Source organism: Saccostrea cucullata, unplaced genomic scaffold, assembly GCF_032062105.1.
Source record: "Saccostrea cucullata isolate Sc308-1 unplaced genomic scaffold, CSIRO_AGI_Scuc_v1 ctg6326, whole genome shotgun sequence".
Lineage (NCBI taxonomy): Eukaryota > Metazoa > Mollusca > Bivalvia > Ostreida > Ostreidae > Saccostrea > Saccostrea cuccullata.
In genome coordinates, this window is record NW_026938423.1 from 1 (window position 1) to 17,673 (window position 17,673).

Consider the following 17,673-nt stretch of genomic DNA (forward strand, 5'->3'; position numbering starts at 1 on the left):
TTGTTGACAAGGTCATTGTGTCGACCAAAGAACTTACAAAATGATGACTTGAAACGAAACTGGTGATATTCTTGTTTTCTTTACATTTTTGTCAAAAATTGACCTCGTTTTGGAAACTGTACATAGGTAGAGCATGTTCTTGCATTTCTGAATCAACTCAGAGATAAAAACATGTATGCAGATTATGAGGATATTTTGCTGCTTACATGTAAGTAAGGGAAATTGCCTACTGAAAAATTAAAGTCATCGGGTTTATCTCAAAGCTTGTTTGTTTTATTACCATTAACGTCCCTTTGAAGTAAAATATCCAAATATGAAACAAATGGACATGTCCGCGAAGTTGACTATAAAAAAGCGTTAAATGGCCCAAACTAGGCTATACTCGAATAATTTGGCCAAGAGTTAGAGTCATTCCTTATGATTAAATTTTAAGATAATTAAACAACTGTGGATGTAAAATTGTGTTGCTTTTTATTAGTTCAAATTTGCCGCTCAATAATATATCCATAGTAATGGAAGTGATGGGAAACGAGAGGAGGTAACTGACCTAACGGCCATGATATTTGTTGACATGGGGTTAGATCGAGCTACTGTTTGAAGTTAAAGGTATATTTATGAAATTTTTCATGAATCCCGAGGACTGAAAATGAGGGTATTGCATTGATACAGATGATTCAGCTGGTTGTCAAGGGGGTGTGCCCCCATACCAAACCAGATTACTCAGAATAATTTCTGTTCCTTTCAGAAAAGGTTAGAATACAAACAAAATTAAATTATATTTGTTAAAAGTAAGAATGTTTAAAAAATAATTATGAATGAATCTTTCACATAGACTTTAAAGTCCGTAAAGACATTTTTTCAAGAAAAAAGTAACTTAATTATTTATAAGAAGTAGATGATCAGAAACTTGATGTCCTTCGCTGACCACTTCTTAAATCTCAATTATATGAATTTAATTAAATTTATCAAAAGACCCCCCCCCCTCAAGTTGGCTATGGCAGTTTAGTTCCTTTAATGACAACAACCTTGGGATTATTGTTCTACCTTTATGTCCTTCATGTTCACCTTATTGGCAGGTAATGAAATTAAGTACCTACTGAAATTTAATTAATCGACTCCGAGAGACTCACAAATTCAAATACATAGCTGTATTATCCTAAACAGGAAACCGAGAAGTATAAATAAAAGGAATGTTTTCAAAGGAATAAAAATTAATCTGAGTTAAAAAAAACAAGATTATAGTTCATTACTTTAATTAGTTTTTGCATTGCTCAGTTTTCTATAACCATGAAGGAGTTATCTTCCTTAGGTTTTATTCTCAGAGTAACTAGTAAATCTAAAGGTACAGTACTGAGCAAACTCAATGATATCGCCAGTCTCCCATATGATTATAATGGGAAAGTCCATGTTTTGCTCTAGAAAACCCGAAAGAACCGTCAGATCAAGAAGTAAAATTAGAGGCGCACAATGGCATTATGTAATAAACATTCTGTGTAAGCCTCATTAAATTTCATTAAATGGTATGGGAGGAGTTGTAGATAAGAGATGAGTACCCCAAAGCGCAGTAGACGGACGAACGTACATATAGAAAGACAGAAGGATGGACGGGCACCCTGATCACCATATACCCTCCCACTTTTCATGCTGAGGTATAATGTTTTTAAAAAATCTACATTCAATGGTAATAAACAAAATCATGATTTGTAAGAGGTACAAGAGTGTAAAATTTGACACTTTCATTCCCCCTAGAGAGATGTTGTAATAATGTTTACATTTTAGTTTGGTTTCTTTAACAGTTCCTTAATATTTTGAAAATAAAACATTGCCACAGATTTCCCTCAACAAATCTATGAATTTCCATAAGAAGTTTCTCCTAAAAGGCATGAACAATATAATATTGTTCACAATGGTATGGGTTAAATGGAGTTTCCCTTCTAAGGAAGAAGCTATATTTTTTTTATTAATTTGTGATAGACATATACATTTACAATACCTGTAAATACATGAATTATGAAATTTAGGAAATGGTGATGGATGAAATGGTGATAATTTAAAAATTGAATGTATATGTATGTGAAAAGAATGTCAGGTTAAAAATTGTGGTATTTTTCATAAGCTCTAATATAGAACAAGTACATGAATAAGTAATCACATCTCTGCTTGTTACAGCGTAAGAGATATACAAGCCATGTAAAGAAATACAGACCGACAAATGTATTACCTTGTAAAGTTATCCCTAAGCCTTGAATTGTAATTTAATTTCTTAATGAACTTCTTATTGAAGTTCACTTGTACTGTGTTGTATAGAATTGGTTGACTTTGTTTGCAGGAAACACTGCTACAAGTGTTACAGATTTTATTAAAAGTTAAATTATTGGTTTGTGATGATGATGAGAATGACCTCCGTCCTTCATCTTCTCTGGAATTATTCTTTGGATATAAAAAGTAAGATACGTAATTGTCAGTTTTATATAGTTAAAAGATACATGATTTATCTTAACATACTTAAGTATGTTCTATTAAAATGTAACTGTTAGTCATCAAGAGCATGTCATCTTAAAATTATTTTTTAATGTGACCAGGAAATTGATTTGAGTTAATTCTCCGATCTTAAAAGACAAACCATAATGTGAACGTTGATGATAATATACAGATAATATGTTACACACTTGGTTGAAAGGTCTCTAGCAGTAGACATATTTAAAATCCTTAATCTATAAGTCTCTAGCAGAGAGTTTGTTTATTGGAACTCTCATGTATGATGTACTAATTACAGTAAAACTCATTTTGTACGAACACGCATATTGTGAATTCACAGATAAAGTGAAGTTGTCTTGGATCCCCAGCTGTACAAATTTAATAAATTCCTTGTACGGATATAATGATCAACGGATGTAGCGAAATAATTTCACAGGTCCCAGTGACTTCGTTATGATCAAATTTTACTGTATTTCAGATTTTTATTGATTGTGGCTTTGTGTTATTATTTAAAGTATTGAGTGAAAAGTAATTATACCATTTACTTTTGCAGCAAAAAATTACGTGTAAATATAAATGTGCCTCTGAAAACAGAAGTGAAAATGGAACAAGAGACAACACACAAACATATAGAGGAAGACAGAAAGCTTCTCATACAGGTCAATGTAACCCACCTATCGTTTTTAAAACCTAAAACATATTTGTTGATTAATTTGCAATTAAAAAATCCATTGCCTATATTCCAAATTGTTTTTTCTGCAAAAATATTAGAGATTTGACCGTTTTCCCTATATAATATGATTAACTTTAATCTTTTACTTTAAAGAAATACCGTGGATAAATTTACAAAACTTTATGGATTCAGAGATACTTTTATGAGTATTTTTAATCACTTAACTGCTAATTTTATAAACCTGAGGATCGGACTACCTTAACTGTGTCATTTTTGTTTGTGTTATAGACTGCTATAGTACTTATTATGTTGTATTTAAAGTGTTGTTTATTTGTATTACATGCTGCTATAGTACGTATAATGAAGATGAGGAAAGTGTACTGTGTTACATGCTGCTATAGTACGTATAATGAAGATGAGGAAAGTGTTGAAGCATCAACAGCTGCTAGCCGAGGTCCTGAATCAGCTCTCCTCCCGATTCAAACCCAGAGTACCGATAATTAAGGTAAGCTGTTCCCAATATTTAAGGTATTTAAGCCCCTCCTTCATTATGTAACTCAATTCATACTCAAGAGTACATATAATTAAGGTAAGCTCTTCACTAAATGTAAGATATTTAAGCCCCCTCCCAAATTATGCATCTTAATTCCAACTCAGAATACCTACAATTAAAGTTTAAGACCTCTTTTTGCTCTTTCACCCAGACTACTATTTTTGTCATTAAGATTTCCTTTCAATTTTAATGACCAGAATCACTAGATACAAACGTTTTAAGTATTAACATAATTTATCTTTTTTAGTGACAGAAATGCATAGACATACTGATTGAGAAGGAATATTTGGAGCGAGTGGAAGGACAGAAGGACACCTACAGTTACCTGGCCTGAGTATCACTAGCTTCTATCTTAATGTACAATATTATAACAAAACAGGAGTTACCGCCCCTAGGTGATGTAATCACCACATGTTTATCAGCTGCTTGACACGCCCACCTGGATCTCCCAGTTTTGTGTTTGATGTTCATTATCAGATCATCACTGCTTTATCTGACCCTACCTGTGTCTTTCATATAGAGGGAGGAATATCATTTGATTTCTGACATCAGTGGGGGACTTAGGTTCCTTGGTGAGCAATTGTACAAAAATATACTATTTATTGACTTCACGCTGTACTTTTTTTACTTTCTGAAGAACAGATGATTTCTATAGACTTTGGTGCCCTCAGTTCTGACTCCCAGGAATTTGTTTTGGGGGGATAAAAATAGATAAAGTGCTTGCCACAGAAACTTCAAAGACTGAATCTGTGCATTATTGATTCTGTGCATTAAGTTTGTATATTGTTGGACATACAGATTTGACATAATCTTTTTTTGTTAATCTAATTTTTATTTTAATCATAGTTAACATAGCATATTGTTTTTAAGCCATGTTTGACAAGTGAGAATTTATAATGTGCATTGTTCTGTCTATTGTTTATATTATTTTTTAGTCATAAGAATTTTTGTTGTACGACTATGTCAGTTAGACTTAGGTCAATACGAATGTTTTAAGTACGAGTTAATCTGATGTGTTTTTGCCGCCATACTTCTCGGCAAGTTAATTTTCCACCTGTCAAACGCCTGTAATCCACGGTGTAAGTAGTTTAAAGTCTTGATACTTTGTTTATTCTTTAGATAATATCATCCTACACTTGTTTGTTTAATGTCAACTATGCATATTCACGCAGTTCTGCATAATTTACAAATAATATTTTGCCATGTGCTTAGGGTATGGTGCGCTGTTAATGTCATCGTTTAAAGTCGATATTTTACTAGTCTGTATTTGTCTTAAAAATGTATTTTATGCAAGAAATTTGATATTAATGATAAAGTTACAGTTAGTTAATGATGTCTAAGAGATTATACTTAGCTGTGTAATTTGTTTATATTAAATGAATCCTGTTTTGAGAAATTTTTGTATGGAAAGCAGTACCTGTCATTACTTACTTTGGTTTTTTATTCTATTGTAGCTTTTTACCAACACACACATCACACATGTGATACAGGGGTTATCTATCTGTCAAATAAAACTTTCTAAAGGAACTGAAAGACTTTCTTATTGTGGCAGAATAGTAAAAAGACCATGTCTACAGCAACAGGACAGGCAGGGACAACATCGAGTCCAGACTCAACTCAGAAAGCCAAAACACCGTCCAAACCAGACTCTTCTGTGGACACTGAGCAGCAAAAGTCAGCATCTCTACCAGATTTTACCTCCAACCTTCAGAAGGCCAAGAATATGCCATTACCAGATTCTACTACAGACACTAAGAACACTGAAAAGAAACATATATCCAGCAACAGTGATCAGGGGGATGATTCTCCAGATTATCTAGGATATGAGGAGGAGAATACAGACAGTGAGCATCTAAGTGTACATTCTTCATCCAGTGTTCTAAATTCAGACATTCTAGCTAAGAAAAGGGCTGAATTGGGTAAAGCGAAAGCCAGGATGTTGTATGCAGCAAAAGAAATGACATTACGTAAACAGCAAATGGAACTTGAAGCAGAATTGGAAATGATAAATCTCAAAAGGGAAGCAGCGGAGGCAGAAGCAGAGTGTCAGGCATTTGAATCAACAATCAACCATATTTCACAGTTGTCCAGTCGACCAGCTTCACCGGATAACCTAAACTACCCAAAGCTGAAACACACCTCAAGCACCAGCCAAAATATTCATGTCAGTCAACCTACACTTGGACATGTCTCTTTTGGACCTACATTAGACCATGTTCCTTCTACACTGAATCCGTATGCACAGGCATACACACCTACCTCATGCCTTCCGTCACCTTACATGACGCAGCAAGAGACACATGTGACCGACGTCACTCGTTTCCTACTAAGAAAGGATCTTCTTTTCTCTCGACTAACAAATTTCAACGACAGGCCCGAATCCTATAGTGCATGGAAACACAGTTTTTTGAGTGTTACAAGTGAACTACAAATCTTGGACTCAGAGCAGATGGATCTTCTCATCAAATACTTGGGGCCCGAGTCAAAAAAGCATGCTGTCAGCATCAAAACATCCAACATCTACAACATCTCCAGAGGATTAAAAAGACTTTGGGAAAGATTGGATGAACGCTATGGTGCTCCAGAACATGTTGAGGCTTCAATAAGAGCAAAACTTGAAAACTTTCCCAAGCTGAGTAACAAAGATTATCAAAAACTCTACGAACTGTCAGACATTCTTATGGAGATGGAATTCTTAAAGGAAGACCCCAAATACAATGCTCTGTTAGCATATCTTGACTCATCATCAGGGATTAAGACTATTATATCCAAACTACCATACGGCTTACAAGAGAAATGGACCAATAGAGCTGTAAAGTATAAGAAGGAACACAGTGTTATATTTCCCCCATTTCAAGTGTTCGTGGAATTCATAAAGGAAGTAAGCAAGGTGAAAAATGACCCAGGATTCAACTATGAGCCAGACACAAACAGCACCAAGAAATTTGCTGCTCCAAAACTACTTAGTTACGCAAGAAACAAGGTCAATGTGAACAAGACAGGTGTTGACGTAACTACTCCACTTGAACGTTGTATCATCCACAAGACCAAACATACTCTAGATGACTGTAGAGGATTCCGGTCCAAGTCAATAGAGGAAAGGAAGAGACTCTTGAAAGAAAACAACATATGCTTCAGATGTTGTGCTTCTAACGCTCACAAAAGTCGCGAATGCAATGCTGTTATCTACTGCAAAGAATGTGGGAGCAAGAACCATACAACTGCCCTGCATCTTACCAGAAATGACAAAGTGGTTTCCATGGATTCTCATGCAACTCGTCAAGCGAATGGCGGGGAGGAAACCAACCGCATTCCTATTTCATCATTGAAGGACAACGGCGGGGAGTCAAGAGGTAAAGTGTCCAACAGTGTGTCAGAGGTCAACTCAAGCTGCACAGAGATATGCAGAGAACCTTACAGTGGAAAGTCGTGTGCCAAGATCTTGCCCGTTCATGTGTTTCATCGTGACAATCCACTCAAGTCAGTAAAGATGTACGCAGTGATTGATGATCAGAGCAACCGCTCATTAGCTTCTCCAGAATTCTTTGAGTTGTTTGGTGTGAAAGATAAACCACAGAACTATACCATATCGACCTGCTCGGGCAAAGTTGTCACTTCTGGAAGAAGAGGAAAGGGGTTCATTGTGAAATCGATAGAAGGTGATGTAGACTTTGAACTACCAACCCTGATCGAGTGCGACCATATACCAAACAATCGCGATGAAATACCCACTCCTGAGGTCACTTTCCATCATGAACATCTTACAGAAATTGCTGGGTACCTTCAACCACTTGATGCAGAATGTCACATACTTTTGCTGATTGGACGTGATCTAATCGAAGCCCATCATGTTCTACATCAAATCTTTGGTCCACCAAAAGCTCCGTACGCACAACAACTCAAACTTGGCTGGGTTGTTATTGGAGAAACTTGTCTCAACATGCAGCATGCCTCACATGATCTAAGTGTAAAGAAAACTTACCTTCTACCAACTGGTCAGCCTTCGACTATGAAGCCATGCAGCAACAAGTTTGAGGTACGAGAACTAGTGAGTCAGTCTTTGTCTGATGAGTCACAGCTATTTATCAGGACGAAGGATGATGACGAACAAGGCATGTCAATAGAAGATAAAATGTTCTTACAACAGATGGATAGCGAATTTATCAGAGACTCTTCGGGAAGTTGGGTGGCCCCACTGCCATTTCGGGAGAATCGACAACGATTACCAAACAACAAGGAACAAGCTGTTCAACGTGCAAAACTCCTTGATGTAAGCCTAAAGAAGAACCCTGTGAAAAAAGAACACTTTCTTACATTCATGTCTAAGATTCTGGACAATCATCATGCAGAAGTTGCCCCAGAGTTACCTGATGGAGAAGAATGTTGGTTTCTACCCCTATTTGGTGTTTACCATCCCAAAAAACCCGATCAAATCAGGGGTGTGTTCGATTCATCAGCGAAATTTAAAGGAGTCTCCTTAAATGAAGTACTTCTCTCCGGACCAGATTTATCAAACAGCTTACTTGGCATTCTTCTAAGATTTCGCAGGGAAATGGTTGCTGTGACTGCCGATGTGCAACACATGTTTCACTGTTTCTTAGTAAGGGAAGACCATCGTAACTTCCTCAGGTTTTTGTGGCACAAGGATAATGACCTTGACAAAGAAATCATTGAGTATAGGATGAGGGTACACGTCTTTGGTAACCGACCCTCACCTGCCGTCGCAACACTAGGACTCAGAAAGGCAGCTGAAGCAGCAGAACCAAACTATGGAGATCATGTCACCAACTTTGTAAAAAATGACTTTTACGTTGATGATGGGTTGACTTCCTGTCCAACCAGTGCAGAAGCTGTTCGCATTCTCAAGGATACTCAGAGTGCCTTGAAGGAATTTGGTAATCTCCGGCTCCATAAATTTGCCTCCAACAGTCCAGAAGTTATGTCAGCCTTTGCAGCTGAGGACCTAGCAACAAATCTGAAGGACTTGGATCTGCAAGCGGAAGATATGCCTCTGCAGCGAAGCCTCGGTTTGAGCTGGGATGTCAACAGTGACACCTTTGTCTTTCAACTGTCAAAGGACCACAAACCTGCCACACGAAGAGGTTTACTTTCAACCGTCAATGGGATTTATGACCCTCTAGGCTTCTTAGCACCAGTGACTATTTATGGTAAACTCTTACTCAGGAAACTTATAGCTCAAACTCAAGACTGGGATGAACCTCTCTCTGAGGAACTAACATCTCTTTGGAATTCCTGGAAGGATTCTTTAGATGCACTTGAGGACCTACATATCCAACGGACATATGTGACCAATCTCAGCAAAGTTATGAGAAAAGAGCTTCATGTGTACAGCGACGCATCTGAAAAGGCCATAGCAGCTGTCATTTATTTGCGCACCACAGATAGTGACGGACAGTGCAAAGTTGGATTTGTGTTGGGCAAGGCCAAAGTTGCACCCATGAGTGGACACACTATCCCACGACTGGAATTGTGTGCATCGGTGTTAGCAGTTGAGATTGCACAGTGTGTTCTGAATCACCTTGAGATACAAATAGACTCTGTGAAGTATTATACTGATAGCAAAGTAGTCCTCGGCTACATCTGTAATGAGTCTAGGAGATTTTACATCTATGTTGGCAACAGAGTAGATCGCATAAGGAAGTTTACATCTCCAAGCCAGTGGAACTACGTGCCTACTGATCGTAACCCTGCAGATCTAGCAACGAGATGTCTACCTGCACATGAGCTTCAAGATAGCGCTTGGTTGCAAGGACCAAAACAACTTCATGTCATTAAACGTGAAGAACAGAATGAGAATGGACATCCGCTCATTGAGCCAGATGAAGATAAAGAGATTCGCCCTATAGTTTCATCCATGAAAACCTGCACCGCAGACAATGATGGTGAACAACCTTGCACTCCAATGACTCAACGATTCCAGCGATTCTCTGATTGGAGAAGACTTGTGGTAGCCATGAACTTTCTCAGATACATGCTTTTCAAGTTTAAAGGCAAAGACATTGATCTTAACACTGTGACCGAAAGGTACCAGGACACAGAGCATTTTGTGATTCGAATGGTGCAGTCTGAGATGTACTGTGAGGAGATTGAGTGTATACGACAAGATGAGCCTCTACCAAGACGAAGCCCAATAGCCAACCTTAATCCATTCTTAGATGATCAGGGACTTCTACGCGTAGGAGGTCGGATAGTCAACTCAAAATTGACCTTGCAAGAGAAGAGACCATTGATTATTCCTGGACGCCATCATATAGCAACCCTATTGGTTCGACACTATCATGAAAATGTCAAGCACCAAGGGCGTCATTTCACGGAAGGAGCTATCAGGGCAGCTGGACTTTGGATAACAGGCGCCAAACGACTTGTCTCCTCGATTATCCATAAATGTATCACATGCAGAAAACTCAGAGGGAAGACACAGTATCAGATCATGGCAGACCTACCTGCAGACCGCCTCGACCCAGGGCCACCTTTCACAAATGTAGGTGTAGATGCATTTGGACCTTGGGCTATTGTCTCACGTAAGACCCGAGGAGGTAGTGCCAACTCCAAGCGCTGGGGAATATTGTTCACCTGCTTAACCACAAGGGCAGTTCATATTGAACTAGTAGAAGAAATGAGTTCATCTGCATTTATCAATGCTGTCAGAAGATTCACCGCCATAAGGGGTCAGGTAAAGACTTTCCGTTCTGACCAAGGCACTAACTTTGTGGGGGCCGTAGACGACTTGCGCATTGATGCCATATACTGTAAATCACTTTTTATTCGCGAGAACTTTATTTTCGCGTTATTACGCGAGACAGTGTGCTCGCGAATATTTAATGCTCGCGTTTAATAGTATTCCTTAAGATTATATAGAGCATTAAACACAATTCGCTCGCTTATCAAGAGTCAATGCCGCGAAAAATTTGTGATCTACAGTATGTCAATGATGAACCGCTGAAGAAGTATCTACACAATTCTGGTACTGTATGGATCTTCAATCCGCCCCATGCCTCCCACATGGGTGGGGCTTGGGAAAGAATGATCGGCGTCACCCGTAAAATCCTCAACTCAATGCTGATTGATGCCAGTGGAAAAACCTTGACCCATGATGTGCTGAACACATTTATGGCAGAGGTCTGTGCGATCATTAATTCAAGGCCTCTTGTTCCTATATCCACTGATCCAGATTCCCCATTGATACTGACTCCAGCAATGCTGTTGACACAGAAGACAGAGTATGAGTTCAAGGCCAATTCACTTGGAGAATTCGGTGACCGAGACATGTTCAAGGCTGAATGGAGACGCGTTCAAGCTTTAGCTAGTGTATTCTGGTCACGATGGAAGAAGGAGTATTTACCACTACTTCAGAGTCGTAGGAAGTGGACCAAGAATCAGCGTGACATAGCAGAAGGAGACGTAGTGCTTATAAAGGACAAGAGCGTTGAACAAAACTGCTGGCCTATTGGTTTAGTCTTGAAAGCCTTCAAGAGTTCTGATGACCATGTGCGAAAAGCTGAAATTCGTACCATTGTGAATGGAAAGCCTACAGTGTATATCAGACCAGTTGTTGACATGATACTTCTCATTGAAAGTGAAGTTGTGTAGTTCTGAGAATGTGTTGACAGACTACCGGGTTATTTGAGACTGTTTTTGAGTAACCTTTGATTTGTCATTGTTATTGAGAGGTCTATGATTTTGTCATACTCTTTTATTAGTTTGTAATTTTGATAGTGAAATCTTGAGATTTCAGACGGGGAGTGTTCTGTCTATTGTTTATATTATTTTTTAGTCATAAGAATTTTTGTTGTACGACTATGTCAGTTAGACTTAGGTCAATACGAATGTTTTAAGTACGAGTTAATCTGATGTGTTTTTGCCGCCATACTTCTCGGCAAGTTAATTTTCCACCTGTCAAACGCCTGTAATCCACGGTGTAAGTAGTTTAAAGTCTTGATACTTTGTTTATTCTTTAGATAATATCATCCTACACTTGTTTGTTTAATGTCAACTATGCATATTCACGCAGTTCTGCATAATTTACAAATAATATTTTGCCATGTGCTTAGGGTATGGTGCGCTGTTAATGTCATCGTTTAAAGTCGATAGTTTACAAGTCTGTATTTGTCTTAAAAATATATTTTATGAAAGAAATTTGATATTAATGATAAAGTTACAGTTAGTTAATGATGTCTAAGAGATTATACTTAGCTGTGTAATTTGTTTATATTACATGAATCCTGTTTTGAGAAATTTTTGTATGGAAAGCAGTACCTGTCATTACTTACTATGGTTTTTATTCTATTGTAGCTTTTTACCACAACACACACATCACACATGTGATACAGGGGTTATCTATCTGTCAAATAAAACTTTCTAAAGGAACTGAAAGACTTTCTTATTGTGGCAGAATATGCATTGCTTTGTGATAATATGTATAGATCACTGTGTTATATTTGTATGTGTGATGCCAGGAAAGAAACGCACATGTAACAAATTAATTATTTTAAAAGTACACAATTCTACCCCATAGAGAAACTGTAAATTCTTGAATTGATTTCAGTGGTTTTTCATGTTGCATCATAAAAAAAAAATAGATGTTTTTCTTTCCTGAGGATGGACGAATGTACATGTACTTTATTCTCGGATTTAAAATTTAAAAAGTTGAAGTATAATTTCATCCAAACAGTGAAGTTGATGGAATAAACACTTTGCTAAGTATCTGGTAACAAGACTATCTATAATTTTTTTAAATAGGTAAACATCTCTGCTTTATTTTATCTAGTATCCATTATAAACAGTACAAGCTGAGTATTTTTACTAATTGGTGACAAGAGAAGGCTGTTCTCTACATTTCATTCTATAGGGTTTTCAATCCTTTATAAGGAAAAGAAGGTTATGTTCCTTTTTGAAGAAACCATAGCATACATGCTATAAACATAAGAGTTTTGTTCTCTAAACCTTTAACAAAGAACCTGGAATACAAACATTTATCTATCATTTAAAAAAACAAATCCTATGATTTGATTTTAAGAAATTTTCGGAATAAAAGAGCAGTATAGGATATTTAGAATGTTCAAATTCAAAATTTCTGAAGTAACTCAGCTGGAATATTCAGTATTGGGCAAACAATAGATAGTTTTGGAATTAAACGTTTCATGTATAATAAAAGGACTGGAAATGTGTCGAAAAAACAGGTTCATTGATCAGTAAACATGAGTATTAAAAGTAAATAGCGAACTATGATTCATGCACGCTAAAAAGTATCTCTTTCTATCTGTGTTATAATGACATTTTTTCTGTTTAAGACCTAACTGTTAAAATTTGAAATATACTTTTTTGATAAATACAGATTGATATTTCATATACAGAATCACATTTGATTGATCTGTTACAATATTTGTATGTTTTGATTGTGAAAGGACTGACTAATTTGATTTAGAATGTCACATATATTAACTTGCATTATAGAATGATGTCAATAAACTGTTGGCTTCTTCATCTTATCTCAGTTAATGCACAATGATCCCCAGGGGTAGGATGGGGTCACATTGGGGATCAAAGTATTACATACATGTAATGAAATACATGTATAGGCAAAAATACTTTTTTCTCAGGATAAGCAAAAGCACTAGTAGTTTTAGAAAAATGAAGCATCCTAAGGTTGTGTAGATTAAAGTCTAAGTTTGTGCAAATCATGTCCTCCTGGGGGTTACTATGATGTGGCCACTATGGGGGATCAAAGATAAAGGAATATACTGTAAAAAAAATATTCATGGGAGATTGTATTTCATTAATAGGAATATATATATGAAAAAAATCTTAAAATTCTGCTAAATAACAAAGCCATTAGTTATACTGATATGAAAGCATCCTGGTAGTTAAAAATTCAAGCCTCCCATCCCCTCTTCTCTGTACACTTTTCAACACCGAACTGATTTGTTCCTTTTTGTGCAGATGAGCTCTGTCGCTGATTGACCTTGTTTTTCTTTTTAATGAAGTAAATTTTACAAAAATTCTGAAGTCATTTGATTGCAAGATTTAATCTCCTTACTTCAATGATTATACATGTATTTGATTCCTTCTTTATTCAAGTACATGTGTAAATTTTATGACAAAAATAAAAATAACTATAAAATTGTTGTACAGGTATTTTAATACTTTTATAACTTTAAAAATCCTGAGTTGATACAAAAGATACAAATTATTTGAAAATTGTAATTTTAATTTGTTTGATAAATGTATGCCATAAACAATTCCAAACATGTGAATGTTTACTGTTTATTTCAGGTATTGTATGACTTTCAATTCCCCTGATTTATACAACCGTACCCACAACCTCCCCTCACTGTCCACACTCAGTACTGTAGGAAGCTCTAGTCCACAATTATCCACACATCTCAGGAACTGTCCATTCTGATCTAGGATGTGTAGACAGTCATTGATATCATCAGCCACAATGATGTGACCCAGGGAGTCTGTCTTTATTTGTGTAGGACCAAATGATTTATTTCCCCATGGAGGTTTGTTGTATCTGAATCTGACTTTTCCTGTCCTGTCCACCACTACCACTGCTCTAGCATTAAGATCAGAGGCCACTATGTCTCCATTTTTGTTCTCCACCACATACACTGTATATTTTCCTCCTTGATAGATTGGAACTCCATGTTCATCTTTATCTATTTCCTGTGTCACTCTCTGTCCCTGATAACAGACTATTTTATGATGAATTCTATCAGTAGTGCACATACTAACTAGGATGACCCCTGACCTGGAACAACACAGTCCCACTGGATGCCAGCCCCTTGGTGTGGTGATCAGTGTATCTGTCTTTCCATCTCTGACAATGTTCACAGTTCTATTTGCAGAATCACTGTATATCATTTCTCCCTGTCTGGTCACTGTAATGTCATTAGGGTAGTTCTTACATGTACTGATGACAGTGTCATGTACAGCTCCATGTATGTCCACACAGGTTATCATTTTGTCTTTACCACTAACCCAAGCTTTATCTAATCCTACACAGGCCACTTTAACTAACTTTTTAACATTTGTTGGAATGTTAGCAATCACTTTGGCTTCTTCTAATAATTCCTTAACAGATAAAAAGGAGACTTCATCTGTCAGACTGGATAGTGATGTTTGTGTCAGTGTAGCCATGTATCCTCTTAATAATATGCTGAGTTCTCTCCCTTGAACTGTGTTTGTTTGAAGAGAGGGCAATGGTAAATCAGGTATTTGTGGAATTTTTCTGTATTCCTTCAGTTTAGATTGGTAGTTGTTGACATCAGACACTTGGTTAGACTTCAGGATTTTTTTGTTTTCTTCAACAGTTTGGTACATACTAGAGTTCTGACTTCTGAGTTTAGACTGGTATGATTTTAGAGTTGTCATATGCTGATCTTTGAATGACTGGATTAGGGATTCCATTTTGTTAAAGATGTTGTCCACCTCTAGGTGCCATTGTTTTCTGTGATCATTGGTCTGTCTCTGTAAATCTGTAAAATGGGTGATGGATTTGGAAATTTTGTTTTCAGTGTCTGAATCCTGTGTTGTGGTCTTCAGGATAAGGCCCTCAATTTCTCCAGTTTCTTGTTTAATTTTTTCTCTCTTCACAGCTATGACTTTATCCATGTCCTCGAAAACATGACCTTTATGTTGACCTGTGAGACATTTGATGCAGACCGGTACATCACACTGTTGACAGTAAGCCTCACATCTCTGGTGGGAATGAGATGTACACTGAGGGAACACAAGCTGTACTGTACGCTTTGTGAAAGGAACAATGTCATGCTTCATGGACTTGAGGCTCTTGACGTGTTTGTTGATACAGTCTTCACACAGACCGACTTGGCAGCTGTTACAGAATTGCTGGACAGGTGTGGCACAAAGGTCACAGGTTATGAGTTCCTGTGCCTGGCTTGTGGCAGTGGCCATTTCTTTTGCTACAATGTAGGTAATGTTATATCTGAAAAATAACAAGATAATGAAAATAAAGAAGCAATGCATATAATTTGATATTTTTGAAGTAAATGTGTGATATATTTTAAGTTCAATACTACAAATTGAGTTTAGTACTACACTGACAAATACAGTAAAGGAAATTACACACAACCGACTTTGTTTGAATCATTAAGGGGACTGCTTCGGATGTGTAGAAATATTATTTAAAAATACAAAAAAAGGATTTGTACATGTATGATTTTTCTGCATTGAATTTCAGAAAGCATGAATTTTTCGACTTTTACACCAATTTCTATTTTATTTTTAGAAAAACACAGAGCAAAATTCCAATGGAACCATACCTTATTCATGGCACCTGATCCCACCTCTGATGTTTCGGAGGTCCGTGTTTGCTATGCTCCTAATTTTTATAGTTTTATGGACTATGAGACTGAATACTGTTCGTTATTTCCATATCCTTCTTTCCAAATATTAGAGGGATTATCAGACGAGGGAGCACGAGCAGATTCATAAAGCCAATGTTTTCTGTAGTATACTATACATCGATAAATTATTGGGGGGGGGAGCAAACATTTAGTAAAAAACTCCACCATCTTTAAGAAATAAAAAAAAACATGATTGGACTAATTAATAATTTATAATATTGAATCCTAATTGGAATACTACGGAGCCAGTTGGTGCCACGTACAAAAAAATATTTTATCTGGCGGCCGCCACATAATTTATATGGCGGCCGCCACGTTATATCTAGAGGCCGCCACATAAATTATTTTGCAAAAGGTGAGTGTTATTGTGTCTTTATTGGGTTAAGAAGATGGATTCTGACACATCCGCTGCTTATTGATAAAAAAAGTTAATGATAAAAAACGAATTCTTAAATATTGGAACACCATACTCAGAAATCCAAAATGCAAAACTTTATTTAATTCTCAACCAATCAAAGCTTACAGCAAACACAAACTGCAACTAACACCATGATTTATGTCCGTGACCCCTGATGAGGCCTCTTAGTAGCCGAAACACTCTACAACTACTTGCATAATTCAAGTCAAATATTAATATTTTCTATGCAAAACATAGACTAGAAGTGTGGTTTGGAGTGTCGGGTCCTAATAAATCTCTTACAAGTTTGTTTTCACACTGTATCCACCTCTGAAATGAAACGTTAAAACATGCGCGCGCATCAAGAAACCAGGTGTAATCTGGCAGACGCCAGATATTATATAGCAGCCGCCAGATAAATATTTGGCGGCTGCAAGATAAATATGTGGCGGCGGCCAGATGTTATATAGCCCCCGCTAGAGAAATATTTGGCGGCCGCCAGATATTATATAGCGACCGCCATATCAATTATGTGGCGACCGCCAGATATAGTAGTGGTGGCCGCCAGATAAAATATTTTTCGTACGTGGCACCATGCATGGGCTTCCGTGGAATACATGTCATATCAGTCAACTGCACTGCATTTGTTACCATCGTTTTTTTTGTTGTTGTTTTTTTTTTAATTTCATGTACAGATGGTATTTGTGATCAGGTGAAGAGAGAGAGAGAGAAAGAGAAAGAGAGAATAAGAAATTTATGCGTTGTCACTATATATATTAGAATGAACTAGTCAAAAATACATACTCATGGTTTTAGGTGTTTCTGTTGAAGTATTTCGGCTAACTTTCTTACAACTTTCGGTTTGTCTTTCTTCTTCCTGGTAGCTTGTTGTCATGTGACAGGTGTTTTATAGCTACCTGACAAACATAATTTCTGTGTCAACCATATGTATGTCAAATATGTCAATTAAAGGCTATCTGTAACACAAAACTATGTGTATGAAGGGGTTTGCGAAACAACACCTCGAAATATATAAACCATAATCGAAATCAAATGGAATTTTAGTGAAATTTAGCAGCAACATCTCAGTATATATTAATGTCCGAAATGCGCTTTATTTTTGAAGGGAAAATTTTTACATTGAGTGAATTCGATCGAGGCTTAAATTCTAGTTAACAAC

At 36.8% G+C, this 17,673-nt stretch overlaps 2 protein-coding genes across 2 annotated transcripts; one reads left to right on the forward strand and one right to left on the reverse strand.

Moving 5' to 3' along the window:
* The first annotated feature begins 4,664 nt into the window (after positions 1-4,664).
* On the forward strand, positions 4,665-11,315 carry LOC134250215 (uncharacterized). Its single transcript, XM_062732568.1, has 3 exons — positions 4,665-4,783; positions 5,159-10,398; positions 10,647-11,315. Exons 2-3 carry the CDS (start codon positions 5,272-5,274, stop codon positions 11,313-11,315), a joined length of 5,796 nt encoding a protein of 1,931 aa, XP_062588552.1. The 5' UTR covers positions 4,665-4,783; positions 5,159-5,271.
* Positions 11,316-13,794: 2,479 nt separating this feature from the next.
* LOC134250212 (E3 ubiquitin-protein ligase TRIM71-like) lies at positions 13,795-17,329 on the reverse strand. Its single transcript, XM_062732565.1, has 2 exons — positions 17,298-17,329; positions 13,795-15,675 (listed from the first exon to the last, which is right to left on the reverse strand). Exon 2 carries the CDS (start codon positions 15,642-15,644, stop codon positions 13,989-13,991), a length of 1,656 nt encoding a protein of 551 aa, XP_062588549.1. The 5' UTR covers positions 15,645-15,675; positions 17,298-17,329; the 3' UTR covers positions 13,795-13,988.
* Positions 17,330-17,673: the final 344 nt, after the last annotated feature.